General features: G+C 49.9%; 1 protein-coding gene across 1 annotated transcript in view; it reads right to left on the reverse strand.

The window, feature by feature from the left end:
• The window catches only part of TMEM214 (transmembrane protein 214), a 32,934-nt gene that overhangs the window by 4,535 nt on the left and 3,762 nt on the right, over positions 1–24,637 (reverse strand). The window contains exons 4-15 of the mRNA XM_075595307.1: positions 22,888–23,022; positions 16,984–17,066; positions 14,158–14,263; positions 13,576–13,657; positions 11,695–11,796; positions 10,983–11,124; positions 8,827–8,918; positions 8,060–8,108; positions 5,996–6,106; positions 5,571–5,688; positions 2,481–2,577; positions 2,019–2,187 (exon numbers count right to left, since the gene is read on the reverse strand). Coding sequence (XP_075451422.1) covers positions 2,019–2,187; positions 2,481–2,577; positions 5,571–5,688; positions 5,996–6,106; positions 8,060–8,108; positions 8,827–8,918; positions 10,983–11,124; positions 11,695–11,796; positions 13,576–13,657; positions 14,158–14,263; positions 16,984–17,066; positions 22,888–23,022 — 1,286 coding nt within the window. The remainder of the gene's footprint in view (positions 1–2,018; positions 2,188–2,480; positions 2,578–5,570; positions 5,689–5,995; positions 6,107–8,059; positions 8,109–8,826; positions 8,919–10,982; positions 11,125–11,694; positions 11,797–13,575; positions 13,658–14,157; positions 14,264–16,983; positions 17,067–22,887; positions 23,023–24,637) is intronic.

Here is a 24,637-nt window from a genome sequence, read left to right on the forward strand (position 1 = left end):
AATGTTCAGGGGGGCCAGGCTGCCGAGACCACAATGTACAGGGGGGCCAGGCTGCAGAGACCACAAATGTTCAGGGGGGCCAGGCTGCCGAGACCACAATGTACAGGTGCGCCAGGCTGCCGAGACCAATGTACAGGGGGGGCCAGACTGCCGAGAACACCAATGTTCAGGGGGGCCAGGCTGCCGGGACCACAATGTACAGGGGGGCCAGGCTGCCGGGACCAATGTACAGGGGGGCCAGGCTGCCGGGACCACAATGTACAGGGGGGCCAGGCTGCCGGGACCACAATGTACAGGGGGGCCAGGCTGCCGGGACCACAATGTTCAGGGGGGCCAGGCTGCCGAGACCACAATGTACAGGGGGGCCAGGCTGCCGGGACCACAATGTTCAGGGGGGCCAGACTGCCGGGAGCACAAATGTTCAGGGGAGCCATGCTGCTGAGACCACAATGTATAGGGGGGCCAGGTTGCGGAGACCACAATGTACAGGGGGGCCAGGCTGCCGAGACCACAATGTATAGCGGCGCCAGGCTGCGGAGAACGGAGGGGCAGATTTTACATCCAGAGACGTTTTTGGTGTTTTTAAAGGTACAATTCCAACCTCATGTCAACGGAGCTGAACACATCATATGAAAAAGGTACAACCAAAGATATATTCATAAAATAACATCTCCAACTTTCCTGGCAGGAAGAATTCTATTTTCCAGTATTTAACGAGCACAAGAGGTGCCCTCGCTCTGCCTGTAGGGTACTGTGAGGGGGCGCTGCTCTGCTGGGATAACAATGACAATACAAAGGCAAGTGATAAGAAATAACTCGTATACATAAAGTCATATGCGTGCAGATACATGGGCTCGCTGTAACGGCCTACAATTTCCTGCCTTAAGTTCCAGTACATTGAACAGCCATATAGGGTGAGCAATTTGTTCTCAAAGTGTGCATTCAATCCCTATGGGCCCCCCTTAGCCTAAAAGAAGTGCATACCCCATTAATTCAGCACTGATCTCACTGCATTGGTGAGAATCCTGTGCATGCTGTGAGGGTCCCAACACAAGGAGTCAGCGCAACAGCCAATTTTCAATTAATGTTTTGAACGTCAGGCAGAAAATTGTAGTCAATTACAGCGAATTCATGTATCTGCACACACTGTTATACACCTTATGTAGATAAAAGTCATTTCTTAAATCATTCACTTATCCATACATGTATCCCATTAGGAATGAGTTGGTCCAAGTGCCTTTTCTTTCCTTTGTATTCTAGTTTCCGGTATTGTCACTGTGCCATAAACTACATTCACCATTGTTTCCTTCCCAGAAGCCATTGCTTCTGTCACTCGCTGCTTATTGGCTGTTCCTCTCCTAACCAGAGCAGCGACAGGCTGGAATCTGTCTCCCACTTAGGAAGGTTCAAGGAAGGTTAGCAAGGTTTTCAAATATATAAAACATGTTCTTTGCTTAAAGATTAGAGGGGACTAGGTCTTAGAGTGGTCAAGTTAAAATAACTCTACATTTAACATCATGTTGGGTTTTATCAAAAAGCCGTGCTCCCACCACAAGCCTAAATCACAATGGCCATATCTTCCTGACAGGGCATGTCCGCCACGTTTCAAAAACACCTCCTGAGCAAAGCGTCAGATTGTAACATTACAAACAGTGCTGGAGAGGGCAGGAAAAGATCTCACAGTAATTGCAAAATGAAACATGGCAATCACAGCAGACTGCTGCGTTAACATGACACGTTCTGTAGAAGACTTATTCTACAATGAGATGCAAAACAAATACAGGTCTGTCACAAGTGGCTTATGTGGAGTGTTCCTTATATTAGGGACACACGGCCTTTTAAATCCCACGCAAAAGATAGGCTGGCTACGACAAAACAGATGACCTGTTTTTTTAAAATGTACGTAGTATAGATATATACATGTGCTATGTGCGTTAACTTTCATTTGGAGTAACCACACGGATCTCTGCGTGGTACGCGGAGGGGTGCACATCAGGAGCCGAGAGCCCGCTCCTTACCCATTCAATAAACCACGGCAGATTGTCCTGGGCCCAGTTTATCTGAGAGGAACATTTGTTGGAGATGTAAGCTGCTCCTTCACTGGTTTTTGCCCAGAGTCGTTCAAGGTTTGGTCCCAAGACCTCAACCCCTTGTGAATAATACAGAGGAACGTTCTTCTCTAACCAGCTGAAAAACAATACAAGAGAGCAAATCAATGTGGATTGTAGTTATTTTTCTGACACAACCCAACCTAAAGGGTGATCGTGCAAGAGGCATCGTTTAAAAATAATATGATACAACTGCATCATGGGAAATCCTCCATACCATGCATAGTATGTAACATGATGCAACAATTCTCCCTGCAATCGTCTTCTAGAAAGTATGTTTTACTTTAACCAATTTCTCTCTGCTGTGGAGGACCAGGAGAACTTGTAGTGGTATGAACATGTGAAGAGATGGACGGCGACTGCTGCTCTCACCTGTGGCCTTGTAGAGAGTAATGGGACACTTTGCTCCAGGCTTGCTGAGACACAGACAGTAGCCCTGACTGTCGCAGGATTTTAGCTGATGAAGATGCTGGCATAGAAAGAATGAAATCGGATTAACCACCATAAAAAGGACTTCTACCCGTGGAGAAGGCAGAGTCTCCAAACTATACAACTGGCGCTGGTGCATCCTGAACTCTGCAGGCTGTTCTGGTTCTGCTATTTCATGTCTTGGTAAAAGGTATACATGCCTTAACCCCTTTAGATGCTAGAGGGTTCAACAGCGCATATGGTCATTCTTTAGGCGTTACCGGACTAAGAGTACGGGTGATCTCATACACGTGTTTGGCTCTCCCAAGCCCTGCTGATTAATTTGTCCTCTGCCCATCTTCACACCAGCCCGATACTCCCTTACTAGATATTAAGATACGCAAGTAGTACTGTTTTATACAGAAGGGCGGACAGTTCTGCGTGAATAGCTCTATTCAGTTTCAGGCCGTGTAATCTCTTGGCGAGATAACCAACATTGGTTAACATGTATTATATATTGTATAATCACTTTCCTAATAGTCTATATAATTATTTGGAACCTGGTGTTTTATTATACATTATACACCGTTCTCTTAGCTACATTAGTGCTGGGAACGTGTCGATTTGCTGCACACGTGGAGACCCAGAGGTTTGGAAAGCTGGGTACGCCATCAATTCATCATGTCGGTCTTTAAACTAATCTGTCATACAGGTTGGTCCACGAACGTTCTGTAACACACTACAGCGTCTCGCTACCGTCTTCTATTATGGATCTGTAAACAACGCGCGTTAACACCGATTTATCGCCTTATTTTAATTGCCAGTGTCTCCTGTAAGCATGTGCTGTTTGCATTTGAATGACTCAAACAGGAGATAAAACAAAATAACCATGTTCCCCATTTGCTGGAAGCAGAGACAGTGATCCACACTAAAGATTGTAATCAGAAAATGAATGTATTTAGCCACACAACGTTTCGCCCAACAAACATGGTCTTTATCAAGGCATGGCATGCTGTGTCACTTGATAAAGACCATGTTTGTTGGGTGAAACGTTTGCCGTGTCACTTGATAAAGACCATGTTTGTTGGGTGAAACGCTGTGTGGCTACATAAATTCATTTTCTGATTACAAAATATTTAGTGATCTGGATCTGCTCCTGTTTCTTCAACGATAAATAGAGTTAGGTCCGGAAATAATTGGACACCAACACAATTTTCATAATTTTGGCTCTGTACGCCACCACAATGGATTTGAAATTAAACAACTGAGATGCAATAGAAGTGCAGACTTTCAGCTTTAATTCAAGGGGTTGAACAAAAATATTGTATGAAACGTTTAGGAATTGCAACCATTTTCATACACAATCCCCTTATTTCAGGGGCTCAAATGTAATTGGACAAAATAACACAATCATAAATAAAATGTTAATTTTTAATACTTTGTGGAGAATCCTTTGCAGGCAATGACTGCTTGAAGTCTGGAACGCATGGACATCGCCAAACGCTGGGTTTCCTCCTTTGTGATGCTTTGCCAGGCCTTTACTGCAGCTGTCTTCAGTTGTTGTTTGATCGTGGGTCTTTCTGCCTTAAGTTTTGTTTTCAGCAAGTGAAATGCATGCTCGAGCGGGTTGAGATCAGGTGATTGACTCGGCCATTGCAGAATATGCCACTACTTTGTCTTAAAAAAATTGTTTTAAAAAACACACCTCCTTATTTTCTGTACCCGCTCCCCACCCCTCCCCCCTCTCTTTTGTTTTCCCCTTTGTTTTCAGTTTGGAAAAACAATAAAAAATAAAAGTTATAAAAAAAAAAACTCCTGGGTTGCTTTCGCAGTATGTTTTGGGTCATTGTCCATCTGTAAAGTGAAGCGCCGTCCAATCAACTTCGCTGAATTTGGCTGAATCTAAGCAGACAATATATCCCTATACACTTCAAAATTCATCCGGCTGCTTCTGTCTTCCGTCACATCATCAATAAACACTAGTGACCCAGTGCCATTGTAAGCCATGCATGCCCATGTCATCACACTGTCTCCACCGTGTTTTACAGATGTTGTGGTATGCTTCGGATCATGAGCAGTTCCAAGCCTTCTCCATACTTTTTCTCTTCCCATCATTCTGGTACAGGTTGATCTTAATTTCATAGGTCCAAAGAATGCTGTTCCAGAACTGGGCTGTCTTTTTTATATATTATTTGGCAAAGTCTAATCTGGCCTTTCTATTCTTGAGGCTTATGAATGGTTTGCACCTTGTGGTGAACCCTCTGTATTTGCTCTTGTGAAGTCTTCTCTTTATGGTAGACTTGGATAATGATATGCCTACCTCCTGGAGAGTGTTCTTCACTTGGCTGGATGTTGTGAAGGGGTTTTCTTTACATGGAAAGGATCCTACGATCCTCCACCACTGTTGTCTTCCGTGGACGTCCAGGCCTTTTTGTGTTGCAGAGCTCACCTGTGCGTTCTTTTTTCTCAGAATGTACCAAACAGTTGATTTGGCCTCTCCTAATGTTCCTGCTATCTCTCTGATGGATTTCCTTTTTTTTTGCAGCCTAAGGATGCCCTGTTTCACTTGCATTGAGAGCTCCTTTGACCACATGTTGTGGGTTCACAGCAACAGCTTCCAAATCCGAACGCCACACCTGGAATCAACTCCAGACCTGTTACCTGCTTAATTGATGATGAAATAACGAAGGAATAGCCCACACCTGTCCATGAAACAGCTTTTGAATCAATTGTCCAATTACTTTTGGTCCCTTGAAAAAGAGGGGGCTACATATTAAAGAGATGTAATTCCTAAACCCTTCCTCCAATTTGGATGTGAATACCCTCAAATTAAAGCTGAAAGACTGCACTTTAAGCTCATATTCATTATTTAACTGTAACTTGAATTTATTTTGGTACACGGCCGAAATAACAAAACGTGTATCAGTGTCCAATTATTTCCGGACCTAACTGTGCGTCGCTAACTGTCCTCCATGAACGTTAGGCTAAATCTCTATGCAATCCTGAGGTTCCTATTAAATAGGTTTAATGGCGACATTGTAGTCACGAGCTCACCTTCAAAGGAGCCGTTGGTCCGGACATCGTGGATCACAAAACCGGATCCAAACACCAGCGCCACAAGGAAGAGCCGGAACCAAGGGAAGCCCCCGCCCTTCAGCTTCTGCAGGAGAGCCTTGGTAAAGACAGAGGTGGGACCAGGAATTAGTCTCTAATCCAGTCCTCGAGCCCCCTCCCTCTACCCCAAACAGGTCAGGTCTTCAGGATATCCCAACTTAAGCGCAGGTGGCTCAATCGGTCCCTGCTTCAGCACAGGTGGCTCAATTAGTCTGTGACTGAGCTACCTGTGCTGAAGCTGGGATGTCCTCCAAACCTGACCTGTTGGGGGGGGGGGGGAAATCTTGAGGACTGGAGTTGAGCCCCCCCTATATTAAACGCGAGCCTTCCTGGCTCCCCCAGCGAAGTGACGGCGCGGTTTTTACCTGACACGCGGTGTCGCAGGCCCCAGCGTCCTCGGAGTTTGGTCCTTTCGCAGAGAACTCCTCGTTGGTAACTTTGAAGGAATGGACCGTTTCCCGCAGGGATTTCCTCATCTAAGATCAACAGAACCCCAAGAGATCAAAACAAAGCGCAGGCGTGAAGGACGCCCGTTCCATCGCATCAGTGTCAGGGGGCGCCGCAATAAACGGAAATACTCAGCACCTTTAACTCCTCGGTTACCAGAGTGAGTGCACGAGGTCAGCGATTCTGGGAAGAATTGCAACCTTTTGAATTTAATGGGATCATCCTCAAGGATCAAACTGTACTTAAAGGCAGTGGGGGTGTTCAATGGGTTAAATGTAGGTTATTGATGCAATTTTTAAACAAACAAGCAAATGTATCTTAAATAATAAAACAAATAAAAAAAATCTCCATAGTAACCAAATATGGTTTTTTTTTTTGTAATCTTTAATCTCTCGTGATAAGACTGTTTGTAAACTGTCCCATGTGCAGGGAGATTGTTCACCCAGAATATCTCCCTTGTGTTTGGTTAATGAAGGCAGCATAATTAATTGAGAGAGAGAGCAAAACAAAGTAAAATAAATGATCAGATAACATTAACAGTAAACTAACAAGAAAATAGAAACTGGCTCATTTTTGCACAAGGAAACAAATGACATCGATACGTTTTTTAATCCTTTGGGTGAACATGGGGAGCGTTTGTCAATTAATTGTTTCCTCTACCCCCTCCCCATCCGTATCAAAGAGCCAATACAGGGAAGGCTGGAAGGGAGAGGGGGTATTTGCCTGTGAAAACTCTTGCGTAACATGTGACATCACACAAAGGAAACCGTCCCCCGCCCGAGTCTCAGGGCAGCGGGGTTACACACCCTCACCTAGCTGCACACCCTTACATAGCTTACCCTCCCCCAGCGGCACACCCTCCCCCAGCGGCACACCCTCCCCCAGCGGCACACCCTCCCCCAGCGGCACACCCTCCCCCAGCGGCACACCCTCACCCAGCGGCACACCCTCACCCAGCGGCACACCCTCACCCAGCGGCACACCCTCACCCAGCGGCACACCCTCACCCAGCGGCACACCCTCACCCAGCGGCACACCCTCACCCAGCTGCACACCCTCACCCAGCGGCACACCCTCACCCAGCTGCACACCCTCACCCAGCTGCACACCCTCACCCAGCGGCACACCCTCACCCAGCTGCACACCCTCACCTAGCTGCACACCCTCACCCAGCTGCACACCCTCACCTAGCTGCACACCCTCACCCAGCTGCACACCCTCACCCAGCTGCACACCCTCACCCAGCTGCACACCCTCACCCAGCTGCACACCCTCACCCAGCTGCACACCCTCACATAGCGGCACACCCTCACCCAGCGGCAAACCCTCACCAAGCGGCACACCCTCACCCAGCGGCACACCCTCCCCGCACGCTCGGTTTAGCAGTTACACTACCTGACCAGCTGTACCTATTAAACAGACCTGCCACGTGTGGGAAGCTGAATAGGTTCTCAACTCCAGTCCACTAGGCACCCCCCCGCAACACGTCAGGTTTTCAGGATATCCCAGCTTCAGCACAGGGGGCTCAGACCAATTTAGCCACCTGTGCTGAAGCAGGGATATCCTGAAAACCTGACCTGTTGGGGGCCCTTGTGGACTGGAGTTGCAAACCCCCAGGTTAGGGCGCTCCCATGGGGAATTGCTTGGACATCCTGTACGCCCAGCACCAGCAGAGGAACTACAGGGGTATCGCATTTGATGTACAAAATGTTGGAAGGTCTGTTACAGGGGTCAGATTTTCACCCCACATTTAACGCCTTAAAAACGTCACTGTCATTAGCACGCGTTGGTCCTAAGAAGAACCGGCACTTAGCCGAATTATTAGCAAGGAAGAATGCGGTTTAAAATCCAGGATGTGTTTTGGTTTTCTGCCTTTAATGCAGGGATTGAATCTACAAAAAACCGAGGCCCTCCAGCAATGTGCAACCCCCTCCCCCCCCACAAGTCCCGGAATAGTACAAGGAAAAGTCACCCCAACGCACCGTTCTGGAGGTCGCGTCCCAGGAGGCAACAAGGTGCTGCAAGAGCAGACTGAAAACAAAGGAAAGGGTCACGCTTAGCATGTGCTCATTTCTTACAATGCAATACACGGACCAAACCGTCACCACGTCTCGGAAGCGTCTGCACAATCTCTGCTCCGGGAGACCAGATACCGTGCCATGCATCTGAAGGCCGGACTGGCGACATGCTTAAAGACGGCACAAAGCTGCACCCACCGAGAACGGTCGTGTCGGGCCACTGACTCGCACAGGAAACATCTACACTGCTGCAGTATAAAAGCCACCACGAGAACGCGCCAGCCACGTTTTGTTTGGGAGCTGTGAATGCGCAGTGGTGAAAATGCCAAGTATTTATGTCGCATCCTTCAGTTACAAAGCGCATCGCGTTCATGCCACGCACCCCCCAGTGCAGCGGCCCACGTGTAGGGGCAGGCACGTAGCAAGGAACACGCTCTTTCTGGAAGTCTCGTTTGCTGCGCAGACTCCAGCAGGGAGAGGGGAGAATAGATCGGTGCTACTAATAATTGGTTAATATCAGTTATAAGATAGATAAGACCGATAGAGCAATAACGTGCGATCTTGGCATAAGCGACTATGGCTTCAATGGAACATGCAGTCCATCGGCAGCCACTAAACTATACGGCACACACACACACGCACGCACACACGCACGTGCACGCATGCACACGCACGCACACACGCACGCACACACGCACACACGCACACAGTGTGCTGCGACTGGAGCCTACCTGGATTGGGATAAGTGTTTGGTGTACAGCTGGCGCCACACGCTGAAGCTCAGGGGATCCTTGTTCAGGCATTCGTTCAGACTGAGAAGAAGCTAAAAACCAGATGGGAGAAGAAACATTCATCACCGATCTGCAGCCTAAGCTGTAACGTTACATGTGCGGACATGGACAGTATGAGCCGTCACCCGCACTGTGCCGCAGGCCACACTGGCCGAAAGAATGAAATGGCTCAATTATCCAAGGCCATTACAAGTGGAAATACCCCAGTGACGCTGCAGATTGCTTGCACCCTGGTGAAAGCTGCACAACGTGAATCCTTTTCTTTTTAAATCTGTCCTTAGCACAAGGTCGTAATTATACTAGAAATCGGCGGCCGCCTCCATTACCTTGGTTCCCGGCGTCATGACGTCACATTGCCATAGCAACACGACGTCACATGACCTGCGGCGTCATTTGCCACAGCGTTGCCATGGCAACGCATCTCCAGAAGCCGCCTGGACCAAGGTAAGTGAGGTTTACAGAGGCCTTTGCCGGTTCCCTGGCATTTAAGTGCCTTCGGGAAGCGCGCGGGGCCTCTGTAAAACCGCGCCCCCCAGCTTGCGCACCCCTGGTCTAGAAAACGGACTTCAACCTGGCGTATCTCAGCTGTAATATGAACCTGTGCAGACAGAAGTGTACACGTACTGTACTCTCTGATTAGTATTTGTATTAAGTAATCGGCAGCTTGATGCTAAATGATTATTTCCACCAAGAAACCAGCCCAGCTGAAGTGGCTAGTCTGTTCCCAGTTACTCGTCTTCATTGTACGTCCATTGGCTTTTACCAACGATCATCAAGTCTCCTATTCCGCTCCCTACAGGTTAAAACAGATACCAATCTATGGGTAACCTGAATTGGTGTCCCCAGAGCTTGGCGTTATAACCACTATTATAGGCTAAAGCAGTAAAATTCTGGGCATTATTGAAATCCCTGTTCTCTGATTGGTAAAAATTACGGGCATTATTCCTTCAGTAATGCCCGGAATTTTTGGCAGCTTGCACAGTGCTTATTTCTAGCCAATCAGCTTTTCCTTTTGTCAGAACAGCTCTGAGACGGGGCAGGGGATTGGTCAGGAAGCAGCCGCCAGGCAGTGACTCCTCCCTCCCTGAACACAGCTCCACTTTGAGTTGAGGAGGGAGAGTGTGAGTTGAGGAGGGAGTGTGAGTTGAGGAGGGAGAGTGTGAGTTGAGGAGGGAGAGTGTGAGTTGAGGAGGGAGAGTGTGAGTTGAGGAGGGAGTTGAGGGAGAGTTTGAAAGTAAGTGTCTGTCTGCAGAGTTTGTTTGTAGCTGCAGTTTTTGTCTATCTAGTGTGTGTGTAGCTGCAGTGTGTGTGTGAGTGTGTAGTTGCAGTGTGTGTGTGTGTGTGTGTGTGTGAGAGAGTACAGAGGGGGCGGCAGTGTGTGGATATTGATAGCTGCAGTGTAAGTGTATATAGAGGTGCTTTAATGTATTTACCATGTTATTTTAATAAAATCTATATAAATATACAAAAAAGTGTCTTATTCATGAAATAAGTCTACATTTAGCCTGTAATAGTAATAATCCCCTCAGAACAGGGCATTACTGGCCAATAATGCCCTGGCTGGGTTACTTCGGCTTCACCTGGGGCCTTCAACTCTTCCAGCCAGGGCATTATTGGCCAGTAATGCCCTGTTCTGAGGGGATTCTTTTTTAAGTAATAGCTTCTAAACAAGACAGTGAATAGCCCTAAAGCCCCACGCGTATTCTCTGCGGGTAGCGAGATATCGTTACATCATGGCTGCACTCCGAGAAACAGAACTGGCGGTATCCCACGCAGTGCTAGTGCTGGGGCGACAAACTCCAGTCTCAGGGGCCACCAACAGGCCAGGTTTTTAGGAAATCCTGCTTCAGCATAGGTGGCTCAGTCATTATGACCGAGCCACCTGTGCTGAAGCAGGGACAAGTGCATTGTTTATTCTCGTGCCAAGTAAAGCTTTTAATACTGTACTAAGGTGTGCGCTTTCCTGCCGTTTCTCTGAAGCAGGGACAGCCTGAAAACCCGAGCTGTTGGTGGCCATTGAGGTCTGGCGTTGGCCACCTATGTGCTAGCGCAAGGGGATAAGAGCAGGCGGCAGGCGCGCATGCAGGACTCCTTACCTCCTTTCTCATGTCAGCAGGGCAGCTGGGTGTCGCTCTGGAGAGGAAGGAGGGAAAGTAGGTGTGCAGGGAGGTCTCGGGCGTAGCGCCAAACGCCAGCACTTTCAGCCGCGGATACAACTCTCGCAGCTGCTCCTGTTGGCTGCAAACGCATAGTTAGCGGTAGGGAAACACTGCCCGGCGCTGAGGAGACGGAAATGGGACGTCTTCGCGGGTAAAACAGAAAGGACACACGGTGACCCTACAATTCCTCGCAAACACCTTGGGAGGTACGTCATCTTTACAAATATAGAAAAGCAAAAGGTTGTGTGTGTACTTCAGCCGTGGTTCTCGGCTTAGACACGCTCCTACGGAGGATGTTGAAGCAGTAACGCCGAGGTGACTGATGGTCCCAGATAGGAGTGAGGCCACCATGGCTTCATGTCAGGTTACAATATGTTAAGTCTAGATTGACACAAAGTTGCTCCCATTTTTTGGGGGGACCCACAAGTTGATCTGCAGCGCCCAGACCTCTGAGATCTCCCTGTTCCCAAGATAAAAGTTTTGCGCATTACACCGCTCGTTCTGGCAGCCAATAGGAAGTTGCGGTGTCATTGGGAGATCAAGAAGTACATTCAATATCTATTGTACATGAGCAGATTACTGGGAAAGGGAGTTTTTCACTCTAGTGTGGGACGCTCATCACCGTTTCTGAAAACCAGCAGCCTCGTACCTGGTGGAGAGCGAGTTGTTCGGCATGAAGGCAAAGTCCAAGAGAGGGAAAAAGTCCTTGGGGCCGATCATACCGAAGCCTTTGGTCAGGTTCGAGTGCATCCTGAAAGAGAGACAGTTGCTACAATCCGGTACACACGCAGCCACGAGCTATAGACACACACACACACACACACACAGCGATTACCATTGGCAAGTTTTTTATTGAATAATGTTTCTTCCCCATAGAAACTAGTGTTGTATAAATATTTGTGCAGTGTAAAAAGTTTTGGGAGACAATAAGAAAGGGAATGTTAGTAAGAATGAAGGATAGGCGATGTACAAGACTAGAAGATAACGTCCTCATATATGTATATGTTCCTCGCCTATCACATCTCCGTGAATGTACGAGATGTGTGCCCCAAACGAACTGATTATTGTATGCTGTATATATCTTTACAAAACAATAAAAAAAATTGAAACAAACAAAAAAAAAAAAATTTGGGAGAGCAAATTCTTTGTAACAGCTTTAATAATACATTAGTAGTGGCTACTTCAGGCATTAGAGCAGCTGTTCAAGCATGTATAATTAAACAAATAAAAGATAATTGGTCAGAAAACGCTAGCTCTTTGGACGCTGAAATGGGACGGCTGCTTTGACCCCAAGATGCTCCGTCTTTTAGGTATCACTCTATAGACAGAAGTAAATGAGCACGATCAGGAGATGCGATCGGTACATGAACTCTGGAGATGTCACCTCGCCTCCTGAGAGGAGGTTTCCTGCAACTCAAGCTTCTCAGTCCTTTCTGGTTTAAATGCATGCATATCCCTCTGCAGTGATAGATTTATATCATCCAGGTATTAAATTACTAGGAAGAATTCGGAAATCCAGACAGGCAGTGAACACGTTGTGAGATCGTCGGTATCAGAATAAAGCCAAAATATCATTTCAAGCTCCCATCACAATCACAACACTTCCCCCAGATAGTATTGAGAAAATGAACTTGGTTCACATTCCGAAACACAAAACCGCACATTATTTCTTAACATGCTGAAATGGGCATTATCAGCTTGGTTAGCAACGATTGCAAAAGTCTGACCCCCAGGGGCCCTGGGAAATTTTATTTTATTAAACTACAACACAGAGGGTGTCAAAGAAACATTTCATCCCCTGGTCTCAACTCTACACAGCATCACCTCTTCAATGCCAAAGGGACACGCCATTCTGCAACTGCTCAGTACTATGATCTAAGCCCTGTGGGGGTGAACGCTAATGTGCTGCAAATGTCAGGCAGGCTCAGATTATAATATATTGCAGTCACAGGGCAGAAAATGGATTAAACAAGGGTTAATGACACACGGGATTGAAGTTGTATGGTTTATTTAAGATGGGAGGAACGGGGCACCTTCCTGTTCAGAGCACGCATGTGAGTGGTAATAAAATGAGGAAAAAAGAGAGATCCAGCGCTCCACGGATTTCAAGATAAATGAATTTATTGTGCCATACGACGTTTCGACCATGCCTAATCACTTGAAAAAGACCTGTTGGTCGAAACGTCGTGTGGCACAATAAATTCATTTATCTTGAAATCCGTGGAGCGCTGGATCTCTCTTTTTTCCTCAGTGTGCATTGGAATTTGCCTGGCAGGTACTTCCTTGAACCAGCAGCACCGGTAAACTGTATGTATTTATTTATATTGTGGTGTGCAGCCTTAAACCCCCTTTACATTAGTGGTAATAAAATGCCAGCACTGAAACCGATGTGCCTGGTACAGTCTGCGTTATCTTACTTGCCTTGTGAGGCCGAGCGCAGCTTTAAGAGTTTGGTCCTTAAGGACCAAACCAGGCAGAATAAACCCGAGAGAATACTGTGCTCCGGTGACCGTACAGAGACGTGACTCACATTAACAGCCGGTTCAGGTACGAAACGGCATAGGGAGAGAGAGTCTTTATACCCAGCACAGGAAGCATGATCCCCAGCCACACTGCAAGGCAAACACAGACATGTTAGGCAGATGCTTATATACTTTCACACCATGTCACTCCAGGTGCCGGCTAACGTGTTACAAAGCAATGCGTTGCAAGCCGCAGTAACATGTAAGGGGTTAAAACAAACAGCATTGGGAAATGCTTTGAATGTTTTAACACACACAGCTTGGGTAAACTTCTCTGGCTACACCATTAATGGCCAGGTAATGGCCTATTGTTTTAACAACAACATTACTTAAACAAAGGCTTAAATTAACAATACTTCACCTCTCCCACAAGTATGAATGCATATATCTCTATATCTGTATTTGTAACGGGTCCTCTGCATTTACATAGACCATATACAAGGCATAACAGAGGGGAACAGCGTATGAAACAGAGACAAGTGGATGAAATACTTAACGCTGGGAGAAAGGAGCTTACAAACAACCCCACTTTGGTGCCAGGAGGGGCTGCACCTGTAAGCGGAATACAATACTGCCAGTGCAGCACTCACCTTTCAGTCCCTCCGTGAGGTCAGAAAAGCCAGCCTGTCCCAGAGCCCACATGATGGTCAGACCCTTTACCGGTCTGTGCTGATGGGAACACAGGAGATCAAGGTACTGGGGGGGGGGGGGGGGGGGAAACACACACAAAACCCAGTGATTAATAGGCAAAAAGCTGGAATATAAGGATCTCTGGCGTGCACAAGTGTTACTGCAGCAGCACAACATCTATTTCCTTGTAATGAGCTACAGGTACACAGGTCATTATATACATACAGTGTGTAAGGCACAGCCTGCAGGTACACAGGTCAGTATATACATACAGTGTGTAAGGCACAGCCTGCAGGTACACAGCTCAGTATATACATACAGTGTGTAAGGCACAGCCTGCAGGTACACAGCTCAGTATATACATACAGTGTGTAAGGCACAGCCTGCAGGTACACAGGTCAGTATATACAGTGTGCAAGGCACAGCCTGCAGGTACACAGGTCAGTATATACAGTGTGCAAGGCACAGCCTGCAGGTACACAGGTCAGTATATACATACAGTGTGCAAGGCACAGCCTGCAGGTACACAGGTCAGTATATACATACAGTGTGCAAGGCACAGCCTGCAGGTACACAGGTCAGTATATACATACAGTGTGCAAGGCACAGCCTGCAGGTACACAGCTCAGTATATACAGTGTGTAAGGCACAGCCCTGCAGGTACACAGGTCAGTATATACAGTGTGTAAGGCACAGCCCTGCAGGTACACAGGTCAGTATATACAGTGTGTAAGGCACAGCCCTGCAGGTACACAGGTCAGTATATACAGTGTGCAAGGCACAGCCTGCAGGTACACAGGTCAGTATATACAGTGTGCAAGGCACAGCCCTGCAGGTACACAGCTCAGTATATACAGTGTGCAAGGCACAGCCCTGCAGGTACACAGGTCAGTATATACAGTGTGCAAGGCACAGCCCTGCAGGTACACAGGTCAGTATATACAGTGTGCAAGGCACAGCCTGCAGGTACACAGGTCATTATATACAGTGTGCAAGGCACAGCCCTGCAGGTACACAGGTCATTATATACAGTGTGCAAGGCACAGCCCTGCAGGTACACAGGTCAGTATATACATACAGTGTGTAAGGCACAGCCTGCAGGTACACAGGTCAGTATATACATACAGTGTGTAAGGCACAGCCCTGCAGGTACACAGGTCAGTATATACAGTGTGTAAGGCACAGCCCTGCAGGTACACAGGTCAGTATATACATACAGTGTGTAAGGCACAGCCTGCAGGTACACAGGTCAGTATATACAGTGTGTAAGGCACAGCCCTGCAGGTACACAGGTCAGTATATACATACAGTGTGTAAGGCACAGCCTGCAGGTACACAGGTCAGTATATACAGTGTGTAAGGCACAGCCCTGCAGGTACACAGGTCAGTATATACATACAGTGTGTAAGGCACAGCCTGCAGGTACACAGGTCAGTATATACAGTGTGTAAGGCACAGCCCTGCAGGTACACAGGTCAGTATATACATACAGTGTGTAAGGCACAGCCTGCAGGTACACAGGTCAGTATATACATACAGTGTGTAAGGCACAGCCCTGCAGGTACACAGGTCAGTATATACAGTGTGTAAGGCACAGCCCTGCAGGTACACAGGTCAGTATATACAGTGTGTAAGGCACAGCCCTGCAGGTACACAGCTCAGTATATACATACAGTGTGTAAGGCACAGCCTGCAGGTACACAGGTCAGTATATACAGTGTGTAAGGCACAGCCCTGCAGGTACACAGGTCAGTATATACATACAGTGTGTAAGGCACAGCCTGCAGGTACACAGGTCAGTATATACATACAGTGTGTAAGGCACAGCCCTGCAGGTACACAGGTCAGTATATACAGTGTGTAAGGCACAGCCTGCAGGTACACAGGTCAGTATATACAGTGTGTAAGGCACAGCCCTACAGGTACACAGGTCAGTATATACAATGTGCAAGGCACAGCCCTACAGGTACACAGGTCAGTATATACAGTGTGCAAGGCACAGCCCTACAGGTACACAGGTCAGTATATACAGTGTGTAAGGCACAGCCCTGCAGGTACACAGCTCAGTATATACAATGTGTAAGGCACAGACCTGCAGGTACACAAGTCAGAATATACATACAGTGTGTAAGGCACAGCCCTGCAGGTACACAAGCAAGTATATACATTAAGTGTGTAAGGCACAGCCCTGCAGGTACACAGCTCAGTATATACATACAGTGTGTAAGGCACAGCCCTGCAGGTACACAGCTCAGTATATACATACAGTGTGTAAGGCACAGCCCTGCAGGTACACAAGTCAGTATATAAAACAGTGTGTAAGGCACAGCCCTGCAGGTACACAAGTCAGTATATAAAACAGTGTGTAAGGCACAGCCCTGCAGGTACACAGCTCAGTATATACATACAGTGTGTAAGGCACAGCCCTGCAGGTACACAAGTCAGTATATAAAACAGTGTGTAAGGCACAGCCCTGCAGGTACACAGCTCAGTATATACATACAGTGTGTAAGGCACAGCCCTGCAGGTACACAGGTCAGTATATAAAACAGTGTGTAAGGCACAGCCCTGCAGGTACACAGCTCAGCTCTCTGGCAGGTTAATTTCATGTTATTTTTAAGCCCGATGCACAGGCAGATAAAGTTTAAGAAGCTCCCACAGGAATTCAAACCAGGTTCAATAACGGCAGCGACGTTGCCCCTGTATTACGCTTCTACTAAATAGACTGGGGCAAATGCGCCGATTCTACCTGAACGTCGCAGTATTTGTCAGCAGCATCTTTTTACCTTCTTCAAGTTGACGCTCACGGTTTTGGGCTTGTCTTGCAGTACGGCCTGAATACAGATCCGGTAACCGTGCAGCGATTCCACTGATAAAACAAGGGACAAGTGGGGGGAGAAATGAACAACACAAACATGCAGAGACAAATTCTTACCCCAGCTCAGCAAGGCTTGTAACCAACATGGACAAACCAAGAGGGAACATTCGGAGCGCTGCTGCTGCTCCGGATTCTCTCTCCATGTGTCCACGTCGTCATCTTTCCAGAAGGCACGCAATCAGGGAGCTACGAACAGGACAGGCCGCTGCAGAGTGAGCAGGCGCGACCACACGGGCGCCCACTGAAACATCATCAATCCCGGGTTCACACGAGGAGGTCAGATAATCTTATATCTTCCTATAGGACCCGGGAAGGTGTACGAGAGGTGGATGGAGAATTCATTATCCCTACGTGAAAGCCCAAACCATATGAAAACGCAAGTACTAAGCCTTCTCCAGAGCGCACGACAGGGGACCTTGTCATTTTGTAATTAACACGTGCTGCAGGGGACAGCAGTGTCACCCAACAGTATCAAGAGGTTTCCAATGAAAGAAAATCCACTTAATTTGCAACTCTATAAAACACGGCACGTGAGGTGCAGGAGGAGAAAAATGCTCAAAGCCGCTGATCTGAGCAGTTCCATAACCTCACAAAGGTTAGGACATGAGTGGCAGGACTAAGGAAACAAAATCCTGCCTATTAAAGATCAAAGTGCTTTAAGAAAGAAAAAAAATAGATATATCTAGATCTGTCTGTGGTTGGGGGGTGGGGGGATAAGGAGTCATTGCTGCTCTAGTTTTCATTAACAAATCATAGAAACCTTCCAGTTTTCTTTTTTTTTTAATTCCCTTTAAATACTATAAAATGCTAATCAATAATAGCATGTATAATTAAACGAAAAAAAGCTGTGTGTGCTGTGCACGCGCATAGTAAGTGAAACTTCATTGACTTTTGTCACAGAAATTGTATTTGTGTTGGTGATGTTTTAATTAAAAATCAAAATACAATTTCAGTGACAAAACGCAAATAAATTTGACTTAGAATGCGCGTGCTCGGCACACATCCCCTGTATTAGCTATTTGCACTAAGTGTGAATTCCTTGTGTGTATGTGTGTCAGTCAGTATGTGTGTCAGTCAGTGTGTGTGTGTATGTCAGTCAGTGTGTGTGTGTATGTGTATCTGTGTCAGTCAGTGTGTGTGTCAGTCAGTGTGTGTGTCAGTCAGTCAGTCAGTGTGTGTGTGTGTGTGTGTCAGTCTGTGTGTGTGTGTGTGTAAGTCAGTGTGTGGGGGAGGTGTGGGTGGGTCAGAGTGTGTGGGGGAGGTGTGGGTGGGTCAGAGTGTGTGGGGGAGGTGTGGGTGGGTCAGAGTGTGTGGGGGAGGTGTGGGTGGGTCAGAGTGTGCGGGGAGGTGTGGGTGGGTGGGTCAGTCAGTCAGTGTGCCGGGAGGTGTGGGTGGGTGGGTCAGTCAGTCAGTGTGCGGGGAGGTGTAGGTGGGTGGGTCAGTCAGTCAGTGTGCGGGGAGGTGTAGGTGGGTGGGTCAGTCAGTCAGTGTGCGGGGAGGTGTGGGTGGGTGGGTCAGTCAGTCAGTGTGCGGGGAGGTGTGGGTGGGTGGGTGGGTCAGACAGTCAGTGTGCGGGGAGGTGTGGGTGGGTGGGTGGGTCAGACAGTCAGTGTGCGGGGAGGTGTGGGGGGGAGGTGTGGGTGGGTGGGTGTGTGGGTGGGTGGGTGGGTGGGTGGGTCAGTCAGTGTGCGGGGAGGTGCGGGGAGGTGTATGGGTCAGTCAGTCAATGTGCGGGGAGGTGTGTGTGGGTGGGTCAGTCAGTCAGTGTGCGGGGAGGTGTGGGTGGGTGGGTCAGTCAGTCAGTGTGCGGGGAGGTGTGGGTGGGTGGGTCAGTCAGTCAGTGTGCGGGGAGGTGTAGGTGGGTGGGTCAGTCAGTCAGTGTGCGGGGAGGTGTGGGTGGGTGGGTCAGTCAGTCAGTGTGCGGGGAGGTGTGGGTGGGTGGGTCAGTCTCGTGTGCGGAGAGGTGTGGGTGGGTGTGCGGGGAGGTGTGGGTGGGTGGGTCAGTCAGTCAGTGTGCCGGGAGGTGTGGGTGGGTGGGTCAGTCAGTCAGTGTGCGGGGAGGTGTGGGTGGGTGGGTGGGTCAGTCAGTCAGTGTGCGGGGAGGTGTGGGTGGGTGGGTGGGTCAGTCAGTCAGTGTGCGGGGAGGTGTGGGTGGGTGGGTGGGTCAGTCAGTCAGTGTGCGGGGAGGTGTGGGTGGGTGGGTCAGTCAGTCAGTGTGCGGGGAGGTGCGGGGAGGTGTATGGGTCAGTCAGTCAATGTGCGGGGAGGTGTGGGTGGGTGGGTCAGTCAGTCAGTGTGCGGGGAGGTGTGGGTGGGTGGGTCAGTCAGTCAGTGTGCGGGGAGGTGTAGGTGGGTGGGTCAGTCAGTCAGTGTGCGGGGAGGTGTGGGTGGGTGGGTCAGTCAGTGTGCGGGGAGGTGTGGGTGGGTGGGTCAGTCAGTCAGTGTGCAGGGAGGTGTGGGTGGGTGGGTCAGTCAGTGTGCGGGGAGGTGTGGGTGGGTGGGTCAGTCAGTCAGTGTGCAGGGAGGTGTGGGTGGGTGGGTGGGTCAGTCAGTGTGCGGGGAGGTGTGGGTGGGTGGGTCAGTCAGTCAGTGTGCAGGGAGGTGTGGGTGGGTGGGTCAGTCAGTGTGCGGGGAGGTGTGGGTGGGTGGGTCAGTCAGTGTGCGGGGAGGTGTAGGTGGGTGGGTCAGTCAGTCAGTGTGCGGGGAGGTGTGGGTGGGTGGGTGGGTCAGTCAGTGTGCGGGGAGGTGTGGGTGGGTGGGTCAGTCAGTCAGTGTGCAGGGAGGTGTGGGTGGGTGGGTCAGTCAGTGTGCGGGGAGGTGTGGGTGGGTGGGTCAGTCAGTCAGTGTGCGGGGAGGTGTGGGTGGATGGGTGGATGTCAGTCAGTGTGTGTGTGTGTATGTGTATCTGTGTCAGTCAGTGTGTATGTGTAAGTCAGTGTGTGTGTCAGTCAGTGTGTGTGTCAGTCAGTGTGTGTGTGATAATTGGTCAGAAAACACTAGCTCTTTGGGCGCTGAAATGGGACGGTGGGTCAGTCAGTCAGTGTGCGGGGAGGTGTGGGTGGGTGGGTCAGTCAGTGTGCGGGGAGGTGTGGGTGGGTGGGTCAGTCAGTCAGTGTGCAGGGAGGTGTGGGTGGGTGGGTCAGTCAGTGTGCGGGGAGGTGTGGGTGGGTGGGTCAGTCAGTCAGTGTGCAGGGAGGTGTGGGTGGGTGGGTCAGTCAGTGTGCGGGGAGGTGTGGGTGGGTGGGTCAGTCAGTCAGTGTGCAGGGAGGTGTGGGTGGGTGGGTCAGTCAGTGTGCGGGGAGGTGTGGGTGGGTGGGTCAGTCAGTGTGCGGGGAGGTGTAGGTGGGTGGGTCAGTCAGTCAGTGTGCGGGGAGGTGTGGGTGGGTGGGTCAGTCAGTGTGCGGGGAGGTGTGGGTGGGTGGGTCAGTCAGTCAGTGTGCAGGGAGGTGTGGGTGGGTGGGTCAGTCAGTGTGCGGGGAGGTGTGGGTGGGTGGGTCAGTCAGTCAGTGTGCGGGGAGGTGTGGGTGGATGGGTGGATGTCAGTCAGTGTGTGTGTGTGTATGTGTATCTGTGTCAGTCAGTGTGTATGTGTAAGTCAGTGTGTGTGTCAGTCAGTGTGTGTGTCAGTCAGTGTGTGTGTCAGTCAGTGTGTGTGTGATAATTGGTCAGAAAACACTAGCTCTTTGGGCGCTGAAATGGGACGGTGGGTCAGTCAGTCAGTGTGCGGGGAGGTGTGGGTGGGTGGGTGGGTCAGACAGTCAGTGTGCGGGGAGGTGTGGGTGGGTGGGTGGGTGGGTCAGTCAGTGTGCGGGGAGGTGCGGGGAGGTGTATGGGTCAGTCAGTCAATGTGCGGGGAGGTGTGTGTGGGTGGGTCAGTCAGTCAGTGTGCGGGGAGGTGTGGGTGGGTGGGTCAGTCAGTCAGTGTGCGGGGAGGTGTGGGTGGGTGGGTCAGTCAGTCAGTGTGCGGGGAGGTGTAGGTGGGTGGGTCAGTCAGTCAGTGTGCGGGGAGGTGTGGGTGGGTGGGTCAGTCAGTCAGTGTGCGGGGAGGTGTGGGTGGGTGGGTCAGTCTCGTGTGCGGAGAGGTGTGGGTGGGTGTGCGGGGAGGTGTGGGTGGGTGGGTCAGTCAGTCAGTGTGCCGGGAGGTGTGGGTGGGTGGGTCAGTCAGTCAGTGTGCGGGGAGGTGTGGGTGGGTGGGTGGGTCAGTCAGTCAGTGTGCGGGGAGGTGTGGGTGGGTGGGTGGGTCAGTCAGTCAGTGTGCGGGGAGGTGTGGGTGGGTGGGTGGGTCAGTCAGTCAGTGTGCGGGGAGGTGTGGGTGGGTGGGTGGGTCAGTCAGTCAGTGTGCGGGGAGGTGTATGGGTCAGTCAGTCAATGTGCGGGGAGGTGTGGGTGGGTGGGTCAGTCAGTCAGTGTGCGGGGAGGTGTGGGTGGGTGGGTCAGTCAGTGTGCGGGGAGGTGTGGGTGGGTGGGTCAGTCAGTCAGTGTGCAGGGAGGTGTGGGTGGGTGGGTCAGTCAGTGTGCGGGGAGGTGTGGGTGGGTGGGTCAGTCAGTCAGTGTGCAGGGAGGTGTGGGTGGGTGGGTCAGTCAGTGTGCGGGGAGGTGTGGGTGGGTGGGTCAGTCAGTCAGTATGCAGGGAGGTGTGGGTGGGTGGGTCAGTCAGTGTGCGGGGAGGTGTGGGTGGGTGGGTCAGTCAGTGTGCGGGGAGGTGTAGGTGGGTGGGTCAGTCAGTCAGTGTGCGGGGAGGTGTGGGTGGGTGGGTCAGTCAGTGTGCGGGGAGGTGTGGGTGGGTGGGTCAGTCAGTCAGTGTGCAGGGAGGTGTGGGTGGGTGGGTCAGTCAGTGTGCGGGGAGGTGTGGGTGGGTGGGTCAGTCAGTCAGTGTGCGGGGAGGTGTGGGTGGATGGGTGGATGTCAGTCAGTGTGTGTGTGTGTATGTGTATCTGTGTCAGTCAGTGTGTATGTGTAAGTCAGTGTGTGTGTCAGTCAGTGTGTGTGTGATAATTGGTCAGAAAACACTAGCTCTTTGGGCGCTGAAATGGGACGGCTGCTTTGACCCCAAGGTGCTCCGTCTTTTAGGCATCACTCTATAGACTGAAGTAAACGATCAGGAGATGCGATCGGCACATGAACTCTGGAGATATCAACTCGCCTCCTGAGAGGAGGTTTCAGGGCAAATCAGAGACATCCTTTCATTAGAGACTGGCCAGGAGTTTCAGACGTCTCCATAATGTCCTTGAAAGAACAGAATTGCAAGGTCCCAAAAGGTCACATCCATGAACATCTACACCAAGGTGAACCCCTACGGCATCTCACCAGGGTCAATGCAACATACATCGGTGCCCTCCGGCATTGAAGGTGTTAAAGCAGCAATTACCCCATGGGCCCCCCTGTTTTTAAGGGACAAAGAAAAAAAAGGTAGCAGTCCTACAGATGTAGGGTACATGTCATGGGTAGACTATCCAATGATCAAGAAACAAGCATCGCCCAGCACATATACGGTAAATACATATGGACTTCATTAATGCCCCCACATCTGCACCGGGCTGTTTTAGGATCGTTTTTTCTGAAGCATCTGCACCCGGCAAGAAGAGGGCATGTGCCCCTCTCTAAGATGGCTGCTTACTGCAGGTCGCCATTTTTATCTTTCCCGGGATGGGAAAGTTCGAGGCAGCAAAAGCCTCCACCCAACCACCACCCAACATCGGCCAAATAAATGCTGGATTTGAGGGGAAGGTCGCTCTGCAAAATGATTCTATGTTGGGGAGAACCATGTTAGAAGTTGGGGTTGCGCCCTGCGCCCCCAGAGAGCCGCTCTTACCTGTGGGTTTATCCAGCTCTTGCAGCATGAGGAAGATACAGTGATCCACAAAGACGTCCAGCACGCCCGACGCCTTGAGCAGCATGCAGCGGATGATCGCCCGCAGTTCCTTGCTCACAAGGCAGTACGGATAGTCTGCACAGAAGCAAAAGGCCGCGTGTGTTACAGGGGAAATGCTATCATCTCACAAAGATGTATACAAATGACCTACATGTGCCTTTGTTCCCCATAGCAAACCCTACATACCTCATTGCAATGTGAACTTTCTAGTTTGGAGATGTGTTATATAGAGATGTAGCCGGATTAACACTACAGGGGGTCCCATTGAAAAGCATGGACCCCTCACTGTGCCTCGGCAGGGGGATTGGGGGGGAGGCAGGGGGGGAATGCGGCCACGGAAACATCAAGTCTGGCTACTTCTGTAAAAAGCATTTATATTTCGGTGAGTTCACCCCAAAAACAGTCATTCGGAGTTTGTTACAATGAATCCTTCTATCCCTCTGAATTGCTTCAGCGTTATTCCCCCCTCCAGGTAGGATCCTCTATCCCAGGGGGGCTCAACTAAAGTCTGAAGCTCCCCCCAACAGGTCAGGTTTTAAGGATATCCCAGCTTCAGCACAGGTGGCTCCATCAGAGGCTCAGTCAAAGACTGAGCCCCCTGCGCTGATACAGGGATATCATGAAAACCTGACCTGTTGGGTGGGGGGCTTGAGGACTGGAGTTGAGCCCCCTGCTCCAACAGTACAAACTGCATATTCTCCATGTGTCAGCCACAGGCGGAAATGAGAAAACCGATGAAATATCTCAAAACGAATGAAAAAGTGGAAAGATATGAGAGCTTCCTGTGTATTACACCTACAATAAGAGGTGAGCAGCGCACAAATAAAATACTCCAACCTCATTACTCAACGACAGCCCAACGGGCCCGCACACCACAGAATCGGGGGCCCGCACACCACAGAATCGGGGGCCAGCACACCAGAATCGGGAGCCCCATTATTAAGGGGCACTGGGGAAACAATTCAACGCCAGAGGCGGGGACACTACAAAAAGCAACAAGTACCTGTTATTTTCTGTGTGACACAATAACAAAGCTCCTCTCCTGAGGCAAACGCATTATTGCAATTACAAACCAAAGTAAATGGCATTGAGATGACCGGCAGACAGAAAGAGCAATAATGCGATAACCAAACGCCGTCACATCCGGCATTTCAGCAACGGATAAGCTCGGTGACTCCGCGTTTCGCATTACAAACCCCCCTGTACCCCAAGGATTATCCGTCAGTTCTGTACAGAGCGGTGAACGCCACGCACCACGTCGATAAAGTGACAAACACGTGGCATCGCTGCTCTGTCGCGCCCAGTGCCGACATGGTTAAAATAAGTGACCGGTGTCATTTCTTGCACCGCAGTCAAGGACAAAATCCCTTTACAAAGCAGCAAATATTTGCCAACAGTTTTGGCAGAAATACAGCACCGTATGTTCCCAATGTCAGGCCGGATAGTCTTCTATAAATAGAAAGTACGCAAGTGTGTGAAACTATTCATGTAATAAGTAATGAATAGGAAGAGCTGGAATTGTGTGGCACAGAACGGGTAACACACCCACATTAAAGGCCCATGCTCACGCCCGGGGGGGCACAGAACGGGTAACGCACCCACATTACAGGCCCACGCTCACACCCGGGGGGTCACAGAACGGGTAACACACCCACATTAAAGGCCCATGCTCACGCCCGGGGGGGGGGGC

Source organism: Ascaphus truei, chromosome 4 (assembly GCF_040206685.1).
Source record: "Ascaphus truei isolate aAscTru1 chromosome 4, aAscTru1.hap1, whole genome shotgun sequence".
NCBI lineage: Eukaryota > Metazoa > Chordata > Amphibia > Anura > Ascaphidae > Ascaphus > Ascaphus truei.